The 25,531-nt window shown below is 37.4% G+C and overlaps 1 protein-coding gene across 1 annotated transcript in view; it reads right to left on the bottom strand.

The window, feature by feature from the left end:
• Positions 1–2,597: 2,597 nt before the first annotated feature.
• LOC150091399 (uncharacterized) overlaps positions 2,598–25,531 on the bottom strand; it is a 259,597-nt gene continuing 236,663 nt past the window's right edge. Inside the window, exons 6-7 of the mRNA XM_090375352.1 lie at positions 11,406–11,512; positions 2,598–3,493 (exon numbers count right to left, since the gene is read on the bottom strand). Of these exons, the coding sequence (XP_090231478.1) occupies positions 3,050–3,493; positions 11,406–11,512 (551 nt within the window). The 3' untranslated portion in view covers positions 2,598–3,049. The remainder of the gene's footprint in view (positions 3,494–11,405; positions 11,513–25,531) is intronic.

The following is a 25,531-nucleotide window of genomic DNA, read 5'->3' as shown; positions in this document are numbered from 1 at the left end:
AGGAGATAATCCACCACAGTGTACATATTGTTCTAACAATTTGACTGTTAAAACATTCTCATTGACTGCCCCTACTATAAACAAGGCAGAACTTCGTACTTGATTTCACTGGTTAATGTTCGTAAACCAATAACTCTTGAAAATCTCATTGGTGATACGGCAAATATTTCTGAATTTTTTAACTTCCTCAGGAAAACTGGGCTTTTTAATAATTTCTGATTTCAGAATTTCTTTTGACTTTACAGAAATCTCTTATCTCTTAATATAATAAGTACACATTATAGCCTTAGCAGCTTATGTGCCATTAAGCCTCCATAACAACAACAGTGTCTACCAATCCACAACACAAATTTAAGTTGAGAATCACTGCCTTAGAGAATCCAACTGATCTAGGACTATGGAAACTAAAGAATGAGTGAATCTAATCCCATCTAGATTAGCAGTTATCATCAGAATATACTTGTTGTAGCAGTTATGATCTTTAAAAACTTTTGTACAGCAGAGAACAACACTAGTTTCTTTTTATTTACCTTATATAATGGCTTTCTATTCATAAATTAATACTTTAATGGGGAATGATCATTTTTTCAATTGCAATTAATTTGATTTTCTGTTCTTTGAATGTTTTGAATTTTAATTAATGTTCTCTGAAAACACAAATAGTCTAGCTATTTCTGACAAGGACCTAATCAAATTTAATCCTGAGTATACCAATTAACTATTAAATTTCATGGATCTGCAACAGAAATTACACCTCTTATGACTTCTGTAAGTATATAATCATCATTTAATTGACTAATAGATTAACTGTGGTATTTTTCATAATTTTAAAATATGTATAGTTTGGCTAGCAATTTATTGCTGAAAAGAGATATTAGTATTCCTATAAGCGAACAATTTCATACTCCGATATTAAAAATAGCAAGAGCTTCTTTTAAGTAACTTGCTTCACATTTCAATAAATTGAGGTGAGTTATTTAAAAAGGAGCTCTTGATATTTTTAATATTAGAGTAGTAAGACACAGTAACTAGCAGTTAGGCTGTAATTAACATCAGAATTAACAAATACTCTTAACATTTTGTTTTTATATTTCTCAAAGACTAGCTGCAACACTATTCTGTTGACAAATGTCAAGAGTGTCTCTTAACAAAATGACAAATTGATATATAATTTAGCGATATAGAATAAAAGATCTTGAAAGATTATCTGAAATATGTTCTGCTTTTTTCAAATGTGCAGCTTATTTGCAATGGATGTGTCCATGATTGCAACTAATGTTGGCTACTAATGTTACATGCAAAAATAGAAACTGAAAAAAAAAAATCAAGTTAGAACTCTTAGTTTTCTCATACTCTAATCGCATAAACTTGTTTCCACAACTTTGAAGGATAAAAACATGATAGTGCATGTCAAGTAACATCCAATAATGGTTAAAATTAAAGCACACATTTTCGAAAACATATAGGAAAAATTTCATTATTTCTGCACTTAACAGAAATTCAATATACATGCCTTGCTCCATCACAATTGAAAAGCAAATGGACAAAATGTCCATTTGCCTTCATCTCATAAATCTTCGCAACATTGATTGCAAAGATTTCTCAACTCTTACGTCTACAGGAGTAAGATTTCGAATCAGATGAAAAGAAAGATAAACAACAACCTGCCTTCAAACAAGTAATTAGCAACTTAATGCCTAATATAATAAAATTCATGTTTTATGTATATAGATTATTTACTGTTTATTTCTTTTGTATTAATTATCTGCCCTTTGCCGTGAACGGCTTTCTGTAATATGCAATAAATGAATATTTATTTATTTATTATTTTACAATGCAATCTAAAAATAAATCCATATATAGAAAATAGTATCAACCAAGGTAGTGGTTTCCTTCCAAGGGACTCTTGACATAGTAAGTGTTGCAGAGCACGTCCCTTGTAATAATCCTAATTGTACTTCAGATTCCTTATGGTAAATTTAGCCTTGGAATTTTTATGATTAGACCTTATAGAGATTCTAATAGCATACTTAATCTTTTTAAGAAGCAATTCAACTTCTTAATTTGTTTATAATTGTAATGAACTGCACTATTGTAACCTTTGAACAATATGATGAGAAATTAATTATAGTACAGTAGTTTTTAACCTATGTAGTTTATAGTAGTTTTGCCACATAAATTCAATATTCGTCATTCATTTGGAGAGGTCTGAGCTCAAGTCAGATTCCTGTCATAGAATGGAGAAGCCACGTAAGAAAATGTGATTATAAATATATATATAAATATAAAGAAGTAAGACTTGAAATGTTTGAAACATTTTTTTATTAAGGTATATTGCTCATCACTGGTTTAGACACACAAGCATACTGACAACATATGTGGTTAGAATTAACCTCATTTTACAAATGCTTTTGCAAACCTGTACAGAAACTGACTTAACAAATGCCCTTGGAGAAGCCATGCCCCTCACTAATGACTCCCACTTTGTCCCACATCCAACCAGTATTTACAGTACCTTCATGGACCTTTACAGAGAGGCACAATTGTACAGTATTTACAATATTTATGTTTTTTTTTTTGTTGTTTTTTTGTTTTTTTTTTTCAAAACTAACAACCAAGAGTTTACTCTCAAGCAAAGGCAGCTTGTTAGCACTAATTACTATGAGTAAAGCTTGTCTGGGTTTCCTCAAGCAGCAATGAAAACATAAGCTGCTTTTTGGAGTCTGGTATAAAAATAGCACTTCACAGCATACAACAGTTAAACCATTGTTTCTGTTTATCCTTTTATACATTATATACCAGCAAGTGTAAGGCACATTTTATGTGAAACTTAAGGCAAGTACTACATGACTGGAGTTTTGTATAAATATTCACAAAAGAAACTTTGAAAAATACACTGTCTGTTTTACTCAAAACAATCAAATTGTTCCCCCCCCCTTTAAAGTAAACCAGCTTTTAAGTTGTTACCATGCGGTGAATACATATATGTGTCTGTATGCACGCACATACAGACACACACACATATATATACAATCATCGCTCCTTAATATTACACATATACAGGAGAGCCTTGGTTGTCATTATCATCTACATTAACCCTTGTGGGATATGCCTGCCCACCATCGTCAAAAAACCGCCGGAAAGTAAATTCAAAAAACGCATGTTCTGGATGTTTGCCATTTTCCACATTGTCCTCTATTTTACCTCCATCACTAGAACTGGAATCACTATTTTTTAGTTTATCAGGATCTATTGGATCAAAATTGGAAGTATCAGTTGCATAACGGACACAAGGCATGTATGGTGCTGGCTGCTTTCGTACACTTCCTTTGAAATCTATTCCAGAAAAAAATGAATGGGATTTGATGTCTTCCACTCCACTTTTGCCTAATCTCTTATCTGGTCCACAACATAACTTAAGAATAAGGTCCGTTGCCTCTGTTGACAAATTAGCAGCTTTAGGAATATGCAGAGTTGTTGTCCAATTAATTACCTGCAAAAATAATATACACATGAAATGATCGTTTTTTTTTTTAAAAAAAAAACACGAAAAACAATAATTTATAGTTACTGCACAGATAAGAATCTGAAACAACTTGTACTTTGCAGTTAATCAAAATTAAGGGCTAGATTACCAGAAAAATATATAGGTAAGCTACATTTTTTACTGTGTGCACCTGGTTTTACAGTACATTTCAGTTATACAAGAAATACCTCAATTATCACGGGTTCCCATATCTAAATCATGTGATAATGTGTTATACAACAATTAATATACAGCTGAGAAGTACTTCATCAGTAACATATAGATCATTAAATATTATTATATGCAATCGGTTTCCTTGTTTGCCATAGCATGAAAAATATGCTCTTTACACAACATCAATAAACAAAATACATAGTACTGATTTCATTAATACCTTTCATTAATATGCACTTGTTACTAGGGGATTGCCACTCATTTGATTAGTTGCAGCAGCCCAACTTGCACTTTTTTTTTTATTATATTTCACCAAAAGTGCAATACAGCACCAGTCCAGGCACAAGTAAGACTGGCATATGTGAAAATCATTAAAAAAAATAAATCGCAGCACAATGTCATTAAATATATAGAAATGTACCTAACCTGGCAGTAGTATAACCCTCTTTTGTAACACAAGTGATATGTCCCCCAAGAGGCCCCACATTTTAACTTTAATATTTTTTAAAAAATGTTTTTTTTTATTGTGCTTTTAGTGTACTCTGTTTCACATTTTACCAGTAGATTTCAATGCTTATTAATTCATTTCATTTTTGTTTTATAAGTGAAAATTTTGCAAATGTGATCTTTTGCTTCTAAAGATACTCATTAGTTTTAATGAAATAAATGTTTATTGGCTATACTTAAATTTTCAGGAAAATTGCTAACATTAAACATCTCTGCCAATATTTGGCAGAGATGTTTCTATATTTCAGCATGGCTGAAATACAGAAACAGTTTTTTGTGTGCCCATCTTTTATCTCAGTTATTTTTATTATCAATAGCCTTCTTTGCATAGTCACTTGCAAAATGATGCCTTCTAAATTCATTAAGGAAGAAAAAAATCATGGACCGGCATATTAGTATTTTTCCTGATATACAGTCCCACCTGATACGGAACTGTCAGGGCAGTGTATTTGCAACTGACAGAGGTAACAGACTTCCAGCATGGAATGACAATAGTTTGCTACACAAGCAATTGGTCTGTAAGTGACATTTCAATGGTGCTGCAGATTCTTAGGTTGACAAGTGGAAGTGGACTGGTGCTGAAACCATCACAAAACAACCTGAAAAACTTCCGGGGCTAGCGGAATGAGATAGGATAGCCCTACAAAGAATCATCTGCTTGGAATACAGGTTGACACTGTTCCAGCACATACAGGCCATCAATGAGACAATTGAGACACATATACAGTGTACATGTGTCATTCCATTAGTGTCCAGGATGCTACATGATATGGGTTACAATGGTTGCGCAGCTCTCCACAAGCCACTAATCACCCTAACTAATTCCAGGTACCACTAGCTTGGTGTAAGGCCTGCCAGTTTTGGACCAATGGAAAGCTGCAATTTGGAGTGATGGGTAAGGTACATGGTCCACCAGTCTAATGGTCATGTTTGGGTATGGCAGATGTCTGGAGAAAGCTACCTGCAGGACTACTGTCCCAACAACAACGTTTGGTGTAGGCTGTTTTTCATGTTTTGGCCTGGGACCATTGATTGTTTTAAACAAAACCATGAATGCTGAGGTATATCTAGATGCCATAGATAATAATTCATTACTACTTTGTGGCAGCACCTAAAGGAAGGTGAAAACTAGTCACCGCTTTGAAGGCAGAATATAGCAAAAGGATATGCACAAAAATTTGGTGGGGTGTGCTCCACATGAAGACTAGAGGCTGTTGTAAAAGGCTAAACGTTTGCACATGCATGTGTGGACTCTGAGTATGTACACAGATCTACATCTTTGAAGGTCATTTCAAGTACATTTAAAATGTTTCCTTTATATACAAATTGCTTAATTCTTTCAGCACATGCTGCCATCTCTTATCTGTTTCCAACTAACAGTAAACATGCTTAGATGGCAACATGAAAACAGAACAAATACATTGTGCTTGTCAGACATTGTCTGATTTTGGCTTTAACAATGCCTGTAATTAAAATCCAGAAGTTGATAAAACTTAGGTGATATAAACAGATTGCTGGATATTACTGAGTCAAAAAAAAAATTAATAATAAATAATAAAACTATAAAGTTTTTTTTTTTTTTTTACCATTTTTGTATGAATTTTATTTTTGAATTTTTTTAAATTCTGGTTTAATTTTTGACAATAAATTTGCTTTAATGATGGTCAAAATAAGAAGAAATTGATATTTCAAAGCATGTATGTAGAAGTTTTCATTTTTACAAAATTTCATAAGCTTTCATAAGCTTGAAGAGCAACTGTACCTTTGGGAGACTCACTCACAACAGGGTTAAATTTACTGTTTGTAGAAATACTTAAAGAGTTGCATAATGGGTTTTGGTTGTGAATGCAATTCCCTCTTATAATATATTATTGTTTCTATGTGATTTTGGCTTGCATGGCAACCAATGCATCTGACATAAACTGGAGAGATGCCTATACTATTATAAGTAATATTACAAGAGTTCTTGAAATAGTAGCCATAGAGAGAGAGAGAGAACTGATGTTATAGAATAAAACCTCGTAAATCCAATATTCAAAAATCTAGCACTTTTTTGAAAATTTACTGCTTTGAATAAAATAAAACATTTCAGTCTCTGTTGATTCAAATTAAGTATACCTCATCTAACCTTATGTTTTCTCAAGATCTGTATTGTTGTCCTTAGGTTTTAGGTGCATCAGTGACTTAGACCTGCACCATGTGTATTGTTTGTCCAAGTGTATGTATGAGTTCACAGGCTGAAAAACCTAACCTAGAATAATTCATGGGGAAACCCATTCCATCCACCCGAGATCAGCTACCTGCATCCCCAGTTGAAGAGGCTTTTAGAAATTCCTTCAGTCTATGATGTGTCAAACCCAGACCTCTCAAAAAAAAAAAAAAAAAGACAAAACAAGTATACTGTCACTGAGAACTCAAGATCAATAGGAACATACTACTGGAAAAAAACTAACTCCATTTTTCAACTTATTCCTGGAAAAATACTCTAATTCCTAAAAATTCTGTCTTCTTTAAGTAATCCTGCAGAAAAATTATGTAGGTTTGGTTTACAGGAAGGTTTACAGCAATCATAACTGGAAAAGCTGTATGCTTAAAAAAAAAAAAAACAGGTAGGCCTTGACTTCTACAGTGAAAAATGATTAAAAGAATGAGACATTTAAACAGTCACTCAATTTGTGAATAAGATAAGTCTGATAAACCTTTATGGTCTGAGCATGGAAATAATGAAATTGTGCTCATTATGGTAACTGATGCTGCTTCATGCATGGTGAAGGTAACTAAAATCATTGGATGTGTTCTACCTGAACCTTCACAAGTTGTTTAGTATGATAATTAAATAGTTTCAGAGAAGATAAGATGTAAGTTCACAGATATAAATAATTTTAATTTCATCTGTCAGAAAAACTTTCTTGGAATCATTTATGTATGTGGAATAATATAAAAGTGTTTTCCCTGCTGTTTCTCTGTCACCCTTGGCAGCTTTGTCCATATAGGACACCTCACTTGAAGCTACTTCATTTCAACAACACGCTTATGATGATGACGGGACATAGTCTCAGCAACAGACAAGAGAAAGAAAAGAGGGGATGGTCTTATTCCGTTTCCAGAAATGAAGGGCAGTCTAGGTAAGACCACCCTTTTCCTCACCCATTCTAGCAGATCTAAAGTATGTCCTGTTTTTCAATGTAGAGTCCCTTGATGAAGGGGAACAGAAGACCATGTCCTCACCTTCAGAAATATTAAATTCTCTAATAGCCCAGAGAAAGTCAGCATTACTATTAATGGTGTAACAAGCTTTGCATACAAGAGATTGGCAATAAATTTAAGAGAATTCATGTGTTGTGGTGCTGCAGCTTGCAACCATAGGATATAAAGGGACATTTGGTTTATGTATCTTAAGTAATCCATAAAATTGAAGGAGTTAGCCCCTGTCACACAATCTCTTCATAGTGCTGTATTGATCTTATTCTACAAATACCAGGAATAAACAAGTCGATGCAACTTTAGGTCTAAACCCTTCAATACTTTAATGGTGAGATCTTAAGGGCTTGTGAACTTGTTGATCTTGTCTGAAAGTGGTTATCAGAGATTTTAATATTTCAAAGGTGAAGTCATGATCTTGTTCAACGTAGTCTCCCAGTTTACTTCTGTTTCCTTTCATCAAGCTGGTGAGCACTCAAGACAGCTTTTGAACAGTGAATCTACATTGAAAGACAGGACCTTGCTTTCTGTAGAGGATATTTCTAGTGCATTTGATTTGTGCCTGACCAGGGTCACAATGATGGTCAATCATTCTTTATATTGCCAAATTCAGAGCCTTGGGTTCTTCTATCAGTTCTGTCATAATTGGTATGGAGAACTGGAAGTGAATATTTTTTTGAATCTGTTGATCCCAATCTGACTCCAATGGTGTTATATTGATAATGTGTTCACGGCTGAACACATTACAGGTGACCCCCGCTTAACGCTGATCATTCGTTCCGGAAAAACAGAGCGCTAAGTGAATCCGCGCTAAGCGAGCGCCGCTTTCCCATAAGGTAACATATGTATTTATGAGCTGCGGTCAGTGCCATAGGATATTTCCTAATGAATAATAAACAGTAATGAAAAGATGCACAAATGTAGGTCAAAATATTTAATATTCAAATATTTGTACATATAAAATATTCTGCATTGCATACGTATAATTATGTGGTAACTACTTGCGTATCAAAAGTAAATTTAAAATTCCAATTAATGAATTTAATTTAATTGATGTATTTAATCATGAAAAATGTGTGGATTTTGAGTTGGACTTTGGCCCTCTTCCAAATAAACTAAAAGGGGTATTAATTTTAAATCCCCCGCAGCGTTACAACCAACAATAAAGTCAACCGATCCTTCGCCGCTTTGAAACCTGGCATGTTTTTTTCTTCTTTCAATATGAAACTCCTTTTAGGCATTCGTTTCCACCAAAGTCCTGCTTCAGCTATGTTAAAAACTTGTTGAGAAGTATAACACATAATACCCCTCTTCAATAATTTTAACAAGTTCTTTTTTGAAAGTTTCGGCTCCTTGATCTGCACTTGCGGCTTCTCCCTGGATTTTAAATCTATTCAACCAGCCCTTACCAGTTTTAAATGGTTCCACATTTTTTTTTTTTAGGCGACTTTTCTTCAGATCATCATATTGGCTAATCTCTTTCTCTCTCTCTCTCTCTCTCTTTTTTTAATATTTAACTTAATTCAATTCTGCATTGGAATATTATCTTCAATAAAATTAGTCTTCCATTTCAATCCTAATAGCGGGCCTAGTCCTATAGAATAGAATAGAATCTTTAATTGCAGCAATGATAGACATACAATTAGTCCCGTCACGGCATGGTGGTGCCAGGGGTTTACAAAACATATTTACAAAAAATACATGAGAAAGTTGCTTGCAGTGGAACAGCTATCTTTCCCGCTGCAAAAATTAACTCTTTATTTTTTTATAATTGTTCTTACAGTTAAAGTTGCAAGCCCTAAATTATGGCACACATCCGTTTGTTGTTGACCGGAATCGATTCGCTTCAAAACGTCTAATTTAATTTTCAAATTCAGTCTTTTTCTTACATTTATAGTCTTCGTACTGCGCCCAGACGTTGTTGCTTTTTCATTCCTATCAGTCATTATTAGCTCTTCGAAAATGTAACTGCGTTGGTTGAATTAATTACGATACAATGTTCAAGTAAACTTTCCGTTACGCACGATGTCTAATACTGTACTGAGTGATGACTACACTTCGGATAAATGCATATAACGCAAATATTACAAGCAATATACTTGATCTTTTTTAAAATGTTGATCTCGGAACTACGTAACAAGTCACTGTACTGAAACTAAATTAGCGTGCGAGAAAATTTCACTGAGCGTGGGAAAACTTCTCAAGTCGGCGTGGGAAACTTTTTAATGCTGTTTTGCTATTCATTTTCAAGCTATCGACTCCATCAAATGAAACGATTTCGTTAATATGTCAAAAATGTAATCTGTAAAAGAGCGTTATAGTGATCTGTGACAGCGTTATAGTCAGATACGGGTTATAATATAAGAACAGCGTTATAGCGAATCAGCGTATAGCGAACCGCGTTATAACGGGGGCCTGCTGTATCTCAGTTCTCTTTCTCCCCCATATCCGATTTATTGTGAGAAATGGAGGCAAATAATGCTCTTCCTTTATTGAATATGATGGTGCATTGCATTGGCTTGCACCTTAATATATTTCTATTTTCAGATGCTATGTATGCTGGCCAATTTATTAACTGTGTATCTGCACACCTATATTGCAACCATTCTTTTCCAATTTAAAAGTATATACCCTTGCACGTGTTGTCAAGATGCCATCAGCATTTAGTTTACTCAATCTATTTGAGGCCTTAAACTCTTCAATCATCTCTCCTCATAGTTTCCTACATTCCAGACATTGCAATTTACACAACTCTTCTTTCTTTCTTTGTAAGACAACCTTTTGGCTCCTGAATAATCTTGTTACTCTTTTCTACATCTTTCCTTAAATTCAATTTTGAAACCCATATACAATACTCAAGATACAGGGCCTAAACCATTGTATTATACAACAAGATAATCACTTCTTTCTCCTTGCAACACTAATGTGTGAAAATTCTGGAATTTTGAAACAAAACCATGCTTTGCTGATAGTAAAGTATATAGATCTTTGGCTTACTGCAATAAGATTATGTAATGTTCTGATGGAGTGATGAAGCAACATTGCTTTTATCTCATCTATAGTGTATTGTTTACTTGGAAAACTCTCTTGAGCATCACATAATAAGCTATAAGTTTAAAAATCAAGAATAAAGAAAAGTTTTATTTTAAAAATCAAGAATAAACTATCGTAAAATAAATGTAACAGTGGGGAACTATAGCTTCCCAACATCAATTGAACTCGCATTACGTGACCGTATGGCTCGTTCAAAATGAAACTCCATGATGCATCACTCCAAAGTTACCCCTAATCATGCGTGACAGTGAATGTTATTTATTTTTTTTTTTATTATTTTTTTAAATATATTCAAAATTCTGATGGTCAGGAAACTTTTCTGGGGTGTGTAATATTCTATAATTAACAACGTTATGATCAAGAATCATATGCTCAACAAAATTCACAAAATGATTTACAGCAATCCCCCCCAAAAAAGGGCGCCTCCATAGCCAGGTGGGAAGGAGCAGCAGTGCGTAGCACACACTTCTTGATTAGACCGGGATTCGAGCCCGTCATCACCAAATACGGAGGATGCGGAAAGGTCAGGGAATGACCACCGCATATTCCCGGAGCAATATGGCCTTAGTTGCTAATGCTCCTAAAAACCAAATAACAACCCCCCCCCCCCCAAAGGCATACACTTAGAAACAGCTGTACAGATATTATGGCACTTGTTGGGAAATATGCTGCTTCCCTAAATAGCATATTTCCCATTGTCATTTATAATTTACAATAGCTGAAGCAATGACAAAATGATGAAGTGTGGGACCTGCACGGTAATTTTTAGATTACTGGAGTTATGTCCTCCTCCTCTATTTTTTGCAGAATTTTCAAAAAGTGCTAATTTATGAGGTATTAGTAATTAAATATAATTTCTCATTAATAAGAAAAGGTAATCACTAAATGCATCACATTTTTGAATGTAATAAAATTTAGTGCTAAGTTTTTATGCACAGCTTACCTTATATTGTGTTTCTGCTGGAGAGCTAGCAAGGAAAGGAGGCTGACCTACTAACATCTCATATAATATTACCCCTACACTCCACCAGTCGCAAAGCTGTGTATAGCCTATATTTCATCAAAATAAGCAATGTTTAATACTATTATTCACAACCATAAAAAAAGAAATGTGATATTCACAATAAGCAAGAAATACAAAATATTTGTGATTGCACAAAAAAAAAAAAAAAAACTTCCCAGCAGTAATCAGTAAATTACATGAAATATAATAATCCCATTAATGTATATTTATATATTATTACGTTAATACATCAATAAAATATACAATTCTGCAAAGTAAATTCCTCTTACAGAGAACTGTTAAAACTAACTTGGAAATTAAGGTTAGGGGGGAATAAAAGGCTTTACCACTCCTCTCATCAGTATTCATTCAAATTATCTTCTCAAACTCTGTGAAACTAAACAAACAGCAACTTACAATTACAGTTCAAGGTTGACACTTTTGCAGCTTGGCATTTGCCTTTCTCAAAAACTATATAAATGAATCTCTGGTGCTCCTGGAAACAAAGTGAATAGAATAACTTCTGATATCTATGGTTAGTCACTTGGGCATCTTTCCCGTGTGAGATAACCACCCAAGTGACTAACTAAAGTTAATGGTGGTGCTTTACTTTGATGAACATACAGACAACAATTATCCTAATCACTTTGTTCTCAGTATCCAGGAGCACTAGAAATTCAAGTGGGTGACATCTAAGAAAGATTTATCAAGTTGGAACAAAAGTGCCACAAGAATTGCAAATTATCTTTCCATATACAGTCGAACTTGGTTATAACAAGATCCAAGGGACTTAAGAATGTTGCTCATTACTTGTCATATCCGTTATTGTAGCTATGTTACTTTTGCTGTTACTCGCTACGTTTATCATGCACACAGTACTTATAAAAAAAAAAAAAACAACAATGAATAACTACAGCTCATGATTATATGATTAACAATTTATTCCATATATTTATACACTAAATAAATAATTCACAAGAAAAATAATTTCTTTATTAAAAAGTCTTGATCTAATACATTTTTATTTTTTAAAAAAGTTTTCCAATGTTTTTTTTTCAAATTTCTTTAAGGTGAAATTTATGTGCAATGTCTGAAGTAAAATTGAAATTCGGGATCAGTGTCACTGGTTTCGTATAACAGTGAAAGACTTTTTAAAGCAGTTTGTGCCTGTGCTTGAGACTACATTTATTGGACACTCACCACTGTCTTCTTCTTCCTCACTGTTATCTTCAAAAGCCTCTTTTTCTCTAACAGCTTTGAGAATATCCTCATCTGTTGACATTTTGGCAGTCACAAGGTTGTCCATGGTCTCATAATCATCCACACATGCCAACCTGGTATCTAAGTTGTTTCTTCACCCACATTGTTAATGGAATATTGTCGTCATTTTCTTCAGTCTTCATAGACTTCCATGGGTTTTAGTCCTACCCTATTAAGAGTTTTTGATGGTTGATGTGACCTTATCCCACGTGTCGCTCTTGAATTGGATGACATCAAGAAGTGAAATTTTTCCTTTCTTTCAATAGATTCTCTAGTTTCCAATATAAAAAGTTTTCTAAAATAGCATTTAAAGGTTCTAATAAACTCACTTGCAGTATGGCTTCAAGAAAGGATCCTCCGCGGAAGATGCCATTGGAGCCCTCGTAAAACACTGTACACATTCCACAGCAGTCTATGAAATGGCCATCTTTGTGGATTTTGAGGGTGCCTTTGGTGGGAGAGTTCCCTCAGGTCCCTTAGACTGGCAAACTGCAATCAATATCTTTACAAAGTCATAAGATCCTACTTCAGTAACAGATCAATTCAGGTCACTGCCCACAGGGGTCAGTGCTAGGACCACTCCTTTGGAACTCCGTACTTGACCAGCGGCTCACCAGAAGCTTTGACAACTGCGTCAATTTTGCCTATGCAGATGACTTGGTTATTTGCATTGCAGGAAGAGCCAGGAGAACCCTTGAGGACCGAGTAAAGATTGTCCTGGATGACCTGGTAAACTGGACCCTCACAAAAAAATTAAAAATATCAAACACAAAAACAGGTTGGATTACTGCAGACCCCCTAAAGTGCTTATTCACAGGAAGCAAATTCCATATGTTGCACAAACTAAATACCTTGCCATAATATTGGACGAAAGGCTCAGTTTCCAACCACACGTGAACAGTGCCTCCTATGCTGCTGGGGTCTGGTTCCATAGGGTCACTAACAGTAAAATCCGGGCCAAACTCCTTTCCATGCAAAGAACTATGCTGCTTGTGACACACCGAGTAACAAGAACATCAACTAATGCCCCGCAGGTTCTATCTGAGGCCCTTCCCCTGGACCTGTATATAGCTTATAGAGGTTTCATCTACAAACACAAAAAAGGCCTACCAACCTCACTCCTTGGAATATACTGCAATCCTGTTACAAATATCAAACAGGAAAAAATAAACCTATGGAATAAACTCCTCTCCCTTTCGCAGGTTAGATGGGATGAAAGTCCCACTGTAGAGGTCACCAGCCCTTTTATCCCGGATGTCACCTTTGCCATGAATAAGCCACATTGTGATTGGTTCTACCCATCCATGAGCACATCCTAACAGGACATGGTGGGTGCTCTTAAAGCAAAACTGTTCCAATTCGGAGTGGCAACAAATCCTCATTGCTCCTGTGGAGAAGAGGAATCCTGAAACCACATCCTGTTGTCTTGCCCCAACTACAAAGAACAACGGACAACACTTAAAAATAAGGTTCAGAACATCTCAGAAGTCAATCTTAAAGACTTAACTGAAAATGAGCCTAACTTTCAAGCCCTTCAAATCTTCACCAACCTTCAGCAGATGCTTCACCACACTGGATAATTCGACAAGCCCTTGCTGAGCTATTCCGTGTCACCTACCAGTCATCCTGGACTTGAATTCTTTTGATCTCTGAGGTTGTTCAGAGATGTCAACCACTGGTGTTTTTTTTTTTTTTTTTATATATATTTATTATTAATAAATTTTATTTTTATTATTATTTTATTTTTATTTTTTTCCCCTGCTGGTACTCAGGACTAGGCATTCTGAGAGTACAGTATTGCACTACCTCCAGTGGATGCGGGATTTTAGCACACTACCGAAGTGCAGGATAGTAGATTATGTCCGGCTCCACATGCCTTGGAATGGACATCAGGCAGCAGTTGCTCAGGTGTTGGCTGCTCACATTTCAGGCCCTGATTACACAGATTCTGCAGTCCAGATAGAGACAATTCGGGGAGATGGACCCACTACAAACAGGCCACATACATACACAAATACATAAATGTCATTGAGTGTGCATACATGCATTTCTTTTACTTGAGTCTTGAGAGTTTTGTTGTATTTTACAATTTTGTAAGAGAAGCTCCATTTTCTGCTGGAGTTTCTTGCACAGGTTTAAATGATTGTAAATAGAGAGTGTTATTAGAAAACAGGCCTTGAGCGCCGGGTTGCATTATATCATCACAGTTTCTTGTGATGACTGACTAACTGATTAAAATAAATTTATTAAAATAAAAAAGAAATAAAATAAGATAAAATAGTTAAAATACATATAATAAAAGCGTTAAAATACATAGTAGCTTTCGAAGCAAAGTGCCTCTTCGTCAGCTAGTCTGTGAATGGTGTACTTCAGTATATATTGATGGTTACAATAGCAGAAGTCAGCTGGGTATGATCATGTATCATGAGTCCGGTGTCAGTAAAGCAGAATTATGTACACGTGATGATCGCCAGCACTCATCACACTGCAATATAGTACATTCTATAATAGGGTGTAAGTGTAGTAGTGCTGCCATAGCCTAGTGGTCAGGCGCGCGGGTGCATAAGTACACGTGCCTTGAGTGACCGGGGTTCAAGCCCGTGACTGCTGAATATGGTGCTGTTTCTTGTATTCTGTCTATCTTGTGAACTCTTCTGATCATTTGGTCGTCCCGGAGTATAAACAGAAAATTTATTTATTATTTTATTTTACTCCCCTTTATTAATGCTTTTATCTTATTTTATTTCTGTTTTATTTTATGTATATATCATTTTTATTTTAATAAATTTATTTTAACCAGTTAGTCAGTTGCCGCAAGAAACTTTGATGACAGTATTATGTATTTTTGTATTTATGTAAATAAATAAAAAAAAAAGCTTTTAATAATGCTCTGACCATAGATTGGAGCACAGAAGTTGAATTCGGTGATAAAAATATTTTATATTTTAAATATTTTAAGAATGAGACGTGATGGGCAATTGTCTAAAATCAGCAAAATTTTCCTATATTTTTTTTTAAGCTTTGTCCCAGTTACACACTTCAAAAATGGATGATGTCATCCAGGCTTTTTTGATAGCCCGGTATATTACTGGAAGATTTTTAATGTTTTAAAACATCTTGGATTCCTGGATTTCCCTGTTACTAAGAGTTTTCTTTTTTCAGTTCACTCATATTTGAACAAATCAGAAAAGTCAGTTGCTCTTTGGGTAATTTTCCACCTGTGCACTTTTCACCTTTAAACTTGTGGGTCATGTAGGGAGGCAGTATATAAAACACACCAGTTTCACCTGCATTAAAAATGTCACTTTCACAGAAACCTTTTATATCTGGCCACACATTGTCAATCCAGTTGTTACTCACTCCTTCGTTCACACCACCAGGTTTGTCACTTAATTTACCATAAACAATATTATTTCTTTTTTCTGAATCTGGATATCCAAGTTGATGACCCAATTTTTCAGTTTGTAGTTTCAGTAGAGGGTCAGCCACTAATAGGAATGCAATTTATTTTCAATGCAAACCAACTCAAAAGAGCCCTATCCAGACCAATTATGTCACACTTACACAACTTTTTAGCAATTAGGTTTTTTTTGAAAGCGCTAGTAATTCTTTCCAAATTTTTCTAAATGGTTGACATAGTTAGCATTTGTAGTTAACATAGTTAGCATTAGCATTTGTAGAGGCATATGATGCAAGAAGGCAAGCTTATACAGTATCAGCTGAAAAAAAAAATCCAATTTCACATATCCATTCGCTCTAAAAGTTTGTCCAGTTCTTCCTTGAATTTATGTAAGCTATCAACTTCCACAACGACAGATGTAAGTTTGTTCCAGCAATCAACTACCAGCTGGCTACAGACCAATTTCCACACATCTATTCTACAACCATCTTTCCTCAATTTGGATTTATGTCCCCTCAGGTTTGTAATCTAATCTGAGCAAGGTGAGTTGATGAGTGCAGTCTTAACTTTTTGCAAATGGACACATTGCTTGTTGCATTCTCTAAGTCACAAATAATTTTCACTTTCTTGCTGATTGTCAAATTTTTCTTTTCTTCCCTCACATTTCAAGGTAAAAAAAAAACAGGAGAGACTGCTTCTACAGGGATGCGATACACTTAAATAGAAAGGGTGCAAGAATATTTGCTGATGCTATCGAGGCAGTGTTAGGTGGGTCGGAAAACTGCTAGCTTGGGGGGATACAAGGACTAATAGATTAACAGTAGCCACTGGCAGAGGTGAAAGTGATTCTTGCACTGCTTCTATTGGAATGAGTAGAAGCCAGGAAAACAAGATGCAGCATATTTCAGAGACTGCTGGGAGTCATTGTGGTACAAGTAAACAGATGGGTTGTGTTAGGGTAGCTAAGAATAGGAACAGGTGCATGTATACTTGCGTGTACACCAATGCTAGGAGTTTGGTAAATAAATTTGATGAATTTGAGGTATTGCTCAAAACATCAAAGGCAGATATTGTTGGAATATCAGAGACGTGGTGTCACACAGATATAAGGAATGCAGAATTGGAATTTGGGGAGTACAATGTGTACAGAAAGGATAGACAGGATAGGAAGGGAGGAGGGGTTATGCTATTAGTTAAGAAACACAAAATCCAAGGCAGTGAAGCCAGTCGACATTGCTTGACAGTGCAGTGTAGAGTCAGTTTGGTGTGACATAAGTATTGGGAGATCAAAATTCAGAGTAGGAGTGTGCTATAGGCCTAATGACTCTGATGAGTATAATAAGAACCTGTACAGAGAAATAGAATGGGCCAGTAAATCAGAGAGTCTTATAATGGGGGATTTTAATTTCCCATATATTGACTGGAATTTGTGGGTTGATCACTCACACACTAGCAAGGCTTTTATGGATTTATTGGATGATTGTTTTCTACATCAGCATGTTTGGGACGCAACTAGAGGGAGTAATACTCTTGATTTGATTATCAGTAGTGATTCTTCATGCATTAAGAATCTGCAGATAAAGGAACCACTAGATGGCAGTGATCACAGTGTGCTGAAGTGGGATTTACTCAAAGAGGTAACTACCATCAGGGGTAAAGGGAAGGGTTTTGCTTTCGTAAAGGCAACTACGATGGTCTGAGATAGTATTTAAATTCTATACAGTGGGACCAACTGATGATGTTACCAACAGCAAATTCAAAATGGGAAGCATTCAAAGAACTTATCTTGGAAGCTACTAGACTTTACATTCCAACTAAGAAATACTGTTCAAGGTTTAGGCCTAAATGGATGTCAGATGAACTAATGAGACATATGGCAGAGAAGAAAAATGCATGGGATACATATAAATTAACATGTGACACAGAAGCCTATGATAGATATAAGTTGATTTGTAACCAAGTTACAAAGGAGTTTAGGCAGGCGAAGGCAGATTACGAGAAATCTTTGGCAAAGGATGCAAAGAAAAACAGCAAAGAGTTCTTTACTTATGTAAACTCTAGAAGGAACAGGATGAATCAGATTGGTCCACTTGATATCGATGGTTCAACTGTTGATCTTGCTCAGGTAGCTAACAAACTAATGAATATTTTGCATCAACATTCACACATGAGGAGTTATTCAGCGAGGGGAATGCCAGTGGTGTATTCAAATCTTGGAGTAAGCTAGATAATCTTGTAATAACTGAGAGTAAAGTGGAGGAGAAATTGTTGAAGATAAACACAAGAAAGGTACCTGGGGTGGATGGGATCTATCCAGTTATATTAAAGGAGACAGCAAAATTATGAGAGCTTCCTTGACTCAGGGGAGGTACCCATAGACTGGAGATGTGCAAATGTGACTCCAATTCACAAAGGAGGATCAAAGGCTGACACAAGTAATTATAGACCTGTTGAGTTTAACTTCTGTTCCAGGAAAATTAATGGAAGCACTGGTTAAAGAAGCACTGCAGGATGATCTAGACAAAACTTCAGTTATAGCTCAGACACAGCATGGTTTTGCTAAGGGAAAGTCTTGTGTGACCGATTTAATTGGATACTATGATGCAGTCACAAAAGAACTGGATGCAGAGAATAACTTTGATTATTATATATTGGATCTTAGAAAGGCTTTTGATGCTGCTGCACATGGAAAACTGCTGCACAAATTGGAGCAGTGTGACATTGGAGGCAAATTGCTGCTATGGATAAAGGGGTGGTTGAGGGGGAGAAGACAGAGAGTGGTAATCAATGGATACTGCTCATCGTGGACTAATGTTATTAGTGGAGTCCCTCAGGGTTTAGTGTTGGGTCCATTATTGTTTTCTGTATTTATAAATGATATTGATGATGGTATATCAAGCTTAATGTCCAAGTTTGCAGACGATACAAAGGTTGGCAGGGTTGTTAAGGACACTACTGACGCTATGCTGCTGCAACAGGATTTGGAAAGGTTGAGCAAATGGGCTGAGAGGTGGCAAATGAAGTTTAACATTGACAAATGTAAAGTACTACATATGGGAAACAGCAACCCCAAAGCGTCGTATCAACTTTGTGGAACTACACTGACAGTGGTAGACAATGAAAAGGACCTGAGGATAATTGTGCAGGCAGATATGAAGTTCTCTGAGCAGTGCAGACAGTGTGCAAGAGTAGCTCATGATGTCTTGTCAATGATATACAGGAATTTTTCTAGCAGGGAGACGGAGGTGATTATTCCCTTGTATAAGGCAATGGTCAGGCCACACCTTGAGTACTGTATACAGGTCTGGAAGCCTCATTTCAAGAAGGATGTAGAGCTGCTGGAACGAGTTCAGAGAAGCCCAACAAGATTAGTGAATGGAACAAAGGGTTGCTCTTACGAAGAAAGGCTTAAGTTTTGCAAATTACAGTGTCTGGAGACTACGCACTGGCGAGGTGATCTGGTAGAGGTGTATAAAGCCTTGAATGGTTTGAGCATGCTCAATGCTGATGGGATTCTTCCTCTTGCTCAGAATAATCACCTGAGAGGACATAAATTCAGATTGAGGAAAGACAGATGTAGGATGGATGTGCAGAAATTTGCCTTTAGCCAGTGGGTAGCTGGTTGGTGGAACAGACTTCCATCCCTTGTCGTGGAAGTTGATAGCCTAAATAAGTTTAAGGCTCAGCTGGACAGGTATTTCGAACGAACGGAGGGGTGAAGTGGAAGTGTTTTTTTTTGGCTGATGCTGCATAAGCTTGCTTTCTTGCATCGTATGCCTCTACTAATGCTAATGTAGCACAACAAAACCTAAACTACAGAAGCAAAATTGTTTTTAAATATTCTAAATGTTTCTCTCAAGTTTTAAAAAGATGCATTCACACACAAAGATTTGAAGTTGCATTGAATTCTTCATTTTGTCTAAAAAAATTCAATAAAAAATTTCATTGGTTAATTTGCTGGATGATTTCTCTCCATAGTTCTTCTGGGAATCCATAACAGAGAAGAGATACAGTACAAAAGAGGATTAAGAGATTGGGGGAAGAAAACAAAAAGCTAAATGTGAATGTACACCTTCAGCGTGGAACATACTCTATTCAAACAAGGTAGCGTGTAATGGAATTATTCTGTTCCCCCAATACATATAATCATTAGAATTCTCAGAGGCCTTCAGCAAGCCTATCATGAGGTGTTCTGGGATTTCTGCTGTGGCACTAGAATGAGGACTATGCTCTTTGTAGTAGCATTCTGCACTAAAAAGATTCTGAGAATCATTAAAAGGATTATAATTAAATTACTATTGGCAGGGGTGCAGAAAGCAATAAAAGGGAAATGTCATAAAGGGCAAAGCAATAATAGATCTGCCACTACTCGCCCCTCGACGTGGGCACCTGTACGTGGTGAGGGGACCTCCCAGTGATGCTGTTGGTTTTCCAGATTAGCATCACTGGGATCTAATGCCCATACCTTGGTTCCAGTGTTACATCATTGAAATCCGGCATGTGCAGCCGTGCGCCGCGACCCATGGATTTCGGAAAGGGGAATCCTGGTGGTTGAGGGGCCCAGCCTTAATACACCACTTTGGCCCCTGCTTCGACAAGACGGGAGGTCCCAGACCGGCCCGACTGGGATCAATCGGCGGGTGGTTTTTTTTACTGCTAGGGTCAACTGCGTTCCAATAAGTCTCCCTCCCTATGGTCCTGGGATGGGATAAAGACTTATTGGTAACGTGGGTATGGTATGGGTGAGGTACTTAGGCATCAGACACTTTCTCTTTACTCTTATGAGTAATTTAAATCCAATTTCTTCTGGGGGCCCCCCAACAAGGCCCCCTACCTAATCGATCAGATGAGAGTGAGAGCAATTCTGCAAAAAGAGCCAGAACTGAGGATAAAACACCATCTATAACACCGCTTTTCCTCATTCTCCATTCTACCAGAGAGCAGTCAATTGGGAAGATGTCACCCTTCTTTATCCAGAAAAGTTGGCAGGATTACCAAAATCCGTAAAACGGCTGCGTTCTGGCAATCTTTTACTCGAAGCTTCAAATACAAAGCAAGCAGAAAGAATATTAAACGCGACATCCATAGGGGGAATACCAATCAATGTAACACCCCACAAAACTTTGAACTCTTCACGCGGTGTCATTTCAGAGTGGGATCTTCTTCATGTCTCTGAAGAAGAAATCTGCTCTGAACTAAAAGACCAAGGAGTGACAGCTGTCAAGAGAATATCAATGCGGAAGGAAGGGAATCTCGTCCCTACCCGAGTTCTCATCCTAACATTTAACACCCCACGGCCTCCTAGTTCCATCAAGGCAGGGTATTTAAACTGCCCAGTGAGGATCTATATTCCAAACCCACTGAGGTGTTTTAAATGCCAAAAATACGGCCACTCACAAACGGCTTGTCATGGTAACCCTGCCTGTGCTCGATGTGGTACGAAAGACCATGAGAGCAAGGAATGTTCAGCTTCTAAACCGATCTGTGTAAACTGCCAACAAGATCATCCTGCCTACTCCAGAGCATGCCAGCGGTTGAAGGATGAAAAAGAGATCCAAAAACTGAAAACAGAGCTGAATATTTCCTACCCAGAGGCCAGAAAACGTATCCAACCAATAAATAGCGGGAAACCTTCATATGCCCAGAAGGTTTCTGCTAAGTGCACTATCGGTACACAAACTGAGATGACTATACCACCACGAGAGTCATTCACCCCGATTGCACGCTATTTATTGAGTTCACAAAAGCCCACCAAAAAAACACAATCAGCTGCCACTCCTATATCTGTACCTCCTAGTGCTTCACCACTACCAAAACCAAGTGGTAAAGAAAAGCCAAAAACTTCAATGGATGTAGGGAACAAGGAGGTACCGGATGAATCAGTCTTGGAACTCTTTGCGGAGGAAGAAATGGACACCGGACAGCATCCATTCTTCCCCAAAAAAGATAAATCCAAGACTGACAAAATAAAGCCCTCAGCACCTCGGAAGCCGCCTGATGGACCCACCAAGCCAAAATAATGGCTAAATTCCTACAATGGAATTGTCGTGGATTCCGGCGAAATACTGATGACATCAAGGCCCTCCTGCAAAAGCACGAGCCAGTTTGCTTTTGCTTGCAGGAGACTTATCTAAAAGCAAATGATGATCCCACCATGCATAACATTACAATTTTTCGAAAGGATAGAATTGCAGATGGTCCTGCTCATGGAGGAGTGGCTATCCTTGTGGGCAACCAGACCCTAGTTCAGCCCTTGCTAGTTACAACCAGCATAGAGGCTGTTGCAATTTGCCTTTCAGTGGAATTTCTGTTAACTGTCTGTTCAATTTATTTGCCACCTGGGACTGACATCTCCCAGGAAGACTTGATGATCTTATAACGCAGTTGCCTCCCCCTTTCTTACTTCTCGGGAATTTTAATGGACATAACACCCTGTGGGGTAGTGCTAAAATCAATAGAAGGGGACGAGTCATAGAGCGTATGCTAAATGACAATGACATTTCCCTTCTAAATATTGGAACAAACACTTTCTTCCACATGCCTACCCGTACGTTTTCTGCCATTGATCTCTCTATCTGCTCCCCTTCTCTACTCCCTTCACTCACTTGGGAAGTGGAGGAGAACCCATACAGAAGTGATCACTTCCCTGTGATAACCTCGTTACACAGTGGGAGACCATGTCTTCCTTTCAGGTTACCACGGTGGAAGACTGATCAGGCTGACTGGACTGCCTTCCAACATCAGGCAAATTTTGACCTCAGTACCGTCAGTCAGGAGCCTATCAATGATGCAATAACGTACATTACAGAAAATATCGTCCAAGCAGCTGCCAATACCATACCGAAAACATCTGCCCGGTTTCCACCTTTTCCCAAGCCATGGTGGAATTCACAATGCACAGCAGCAAAAAAGGCTCAAAACAAAGCGTGGGGGATATTCCACCGATATCCTACCACTGTTAATCTAATAGCCTTCACATGCATGAGCCAAAGCACGCTACATTCGCCGTCAGAGTCAAAGGGAATCATGGATCCGTTTTACATCATCTATTAACCAGTCTACCAACTCTAAGGTAGTCTGGGATAAAATCCAAAAAATGAAGGGAAAATATACATCCCACCCTTCATCGATCCTAGACTATAATGGATGCACTATTGTAGAGCCCACTGCAATAGCCAATGCCCTTGGGGAAACATTTTCAAACATCTCTGGGATATCATCCTATTCCCCAGAGTTTCTGGTCCTGAAACATAAAAGAGAAAAAGAGGCACTAAATTTCACACAGAAAGGCTATTTTCCCTACAACCTGCCTTTCACTCTGCAGGAACTAAAAAGAGCTCTCTATCATTCCAAGGCAAGTGATGTTGGACCAGATGGCATCCATTATGAAATGCTTAAACATCTGTCACCTGCATCTATGGATCGCCTGCTTGTTCTGTATAACAGAATCTATATAAAACAGCAATTTCCGGATTCATGGCATTTGTGCTTGCATTTGCGAAGCCAGGAAAGGATCCAAAACTCCCTACTAATTACCGTCCTATAGCTCTGACTAGCTGTCTGTGCAAAATCCTGGAGAGAATGGTTAATTTTCAATTAATGTGGTATTTAGAATTGAATGATCTCTCCAGCATCCAGTGTGGCTTCCGAAAAAACAGATCACCTCTTGATCATTTAATTAGACTGGAAACATCCATCCGGGATGCTTTCCTAAAACGCGAACACTTGGTGTCAGTGTTCTTTGACATGGAGAAGGCATATGACACAATTTGGAGATTTGGCATTTTAAAAGATTTGCATAGCCTTGGTCTTAGAGGGCAACTCCCCATTTTTATAAAAAAACTTTTTAGCCAATTGATTTTTCCAAGTTCGTGTGGGTTCCTCACTCTCTCGTCCCTTCTGCCAAGAGGAGGGAGTACCACAAGGATCAGTATTAAGTGTCACGCTTTTCGCCATCAAAGTAAATTCTATCACAGAACAGCTTCCTCCAACTGTAAACAGCACCCTCTATGTTGATGCCTTTAGCATATTCTGTCAGTCATGCAACATGAGGGTTATTGAAAGACAACTGCAACAAGCCATCAATCGCCTTAATTCCTGGGCACTTGCAAATGGCTTCAGGTTCTCGCCGGAGAAGACTGTTTGCGTACACTTTTGTCATAAGCATAATCTTCATCCTGAACCTGAATTAAGGCTAGGACAAAATGCTATTCCAGTAGTGTCAGACACAAAATTCTTGGGACTTGTGTTTGATAAAAAGTTGACCTTTTTAGAACATATTCGTCAACTTCGTACAAAGTGCACGAGGGGACTAAATATTCTTCGCTCTCTCTCATCTACGCGTTGGGGAGCAGACAGGTGTACCCTATTACGTATTTATTGTGCACTTGTATGTTCCAAATTAGACTATGGGGCCCAGGTATACTCCTCAGCCAGAGACAGTGTCCTTCGATGGCTGGACCCTGTCCACCATCAGGCTATCCGCATTGCTACTGGAGCATTTCGAACATCTCCTGTCCAGAGCTTATACGTCGAAGCAAACGAACCACGTTATCCCTTCGACGTAAGCAGTTGTCTTTAGACTATACTTTAAAGTTGAAATCCCTGCCAGACCATCCTATGTGGACATCCGTTTTTGAGCCACGTTGGGAAAACCTGTACAATATCTGTCAGACTGCCAACCGACCTTTTGGTATTCGTGTCCAAGAGCTACTCAGAGAGTTTAACATCATGGTAGACAAGGTTGCACAAACAACAAAAGAAACTCTTCCACCCTGGCATGCTCATACCCTGGCATGCTCATACTTTTCCCTTAAGAAATGGGTAAAGCCTGAGACTCCATCATCTGTCTACCAGCAGCTGTATTCTGCACACCGAGCTGAGCACTCTGACTTCCTGCCGGTTTACACAGACGGCTCGAAATCTGAATCATGCGTAGGATCTGCTGTTGTCTTTCCGGACACTATAATATCTCAGGAGAATCTTCCTGAATCCAGCATATACGCTGCAGAGCTGTATGCTATAGAGTTAGCCTTGGATCACATTCGAACTTGTCAATGCCAAAGGTCAATAATATATTCTGATTCTTTGAGTGTATTACAGGCTTTATTATCTTTGAGACAACTCTCATCCAGTTCTCTGTCGGGTTCAGCAGAAGATACATTCTCTTCATGAATACAAGGTTGATATCCGCTTCTGCTGGATTCCTATCCACATTGGGATAAAGGGAAATGATTTGGCTGACACTGCAGCCAAATCAGCAACATCCACTAATAATCGTTGCCTGTCAGTCTGTATAAGGGACTAATAATAGTCCCCTATACAGACTACAGGCAAATAATACGCAACAAGATAGATTCCCAATGGCAAGAACTATGGCATAGAGAGAGAACAAATAAATTATATC

This window comes from Mastigoproctus giganteus, chromosome 1 (genome assembly GCF_048544385.1).
Source record: "Mastigoproctus giganteus isolate SK-2022 chromosome 1, ASM4854438v1, whole genome shotgun sequence".
Classification (NCBI taxonomy): Eukaryota; Metazoa; Arthropoda; class Arachnida; order Uropygi; family Thelyphonidae; genus Mastigoproctus; species Mastigoproctus giganteus.
Note: the sequence above shows the minus strand (reverse complement) of the source record. Positions and strands in the feature narration are given on the sequence as shown.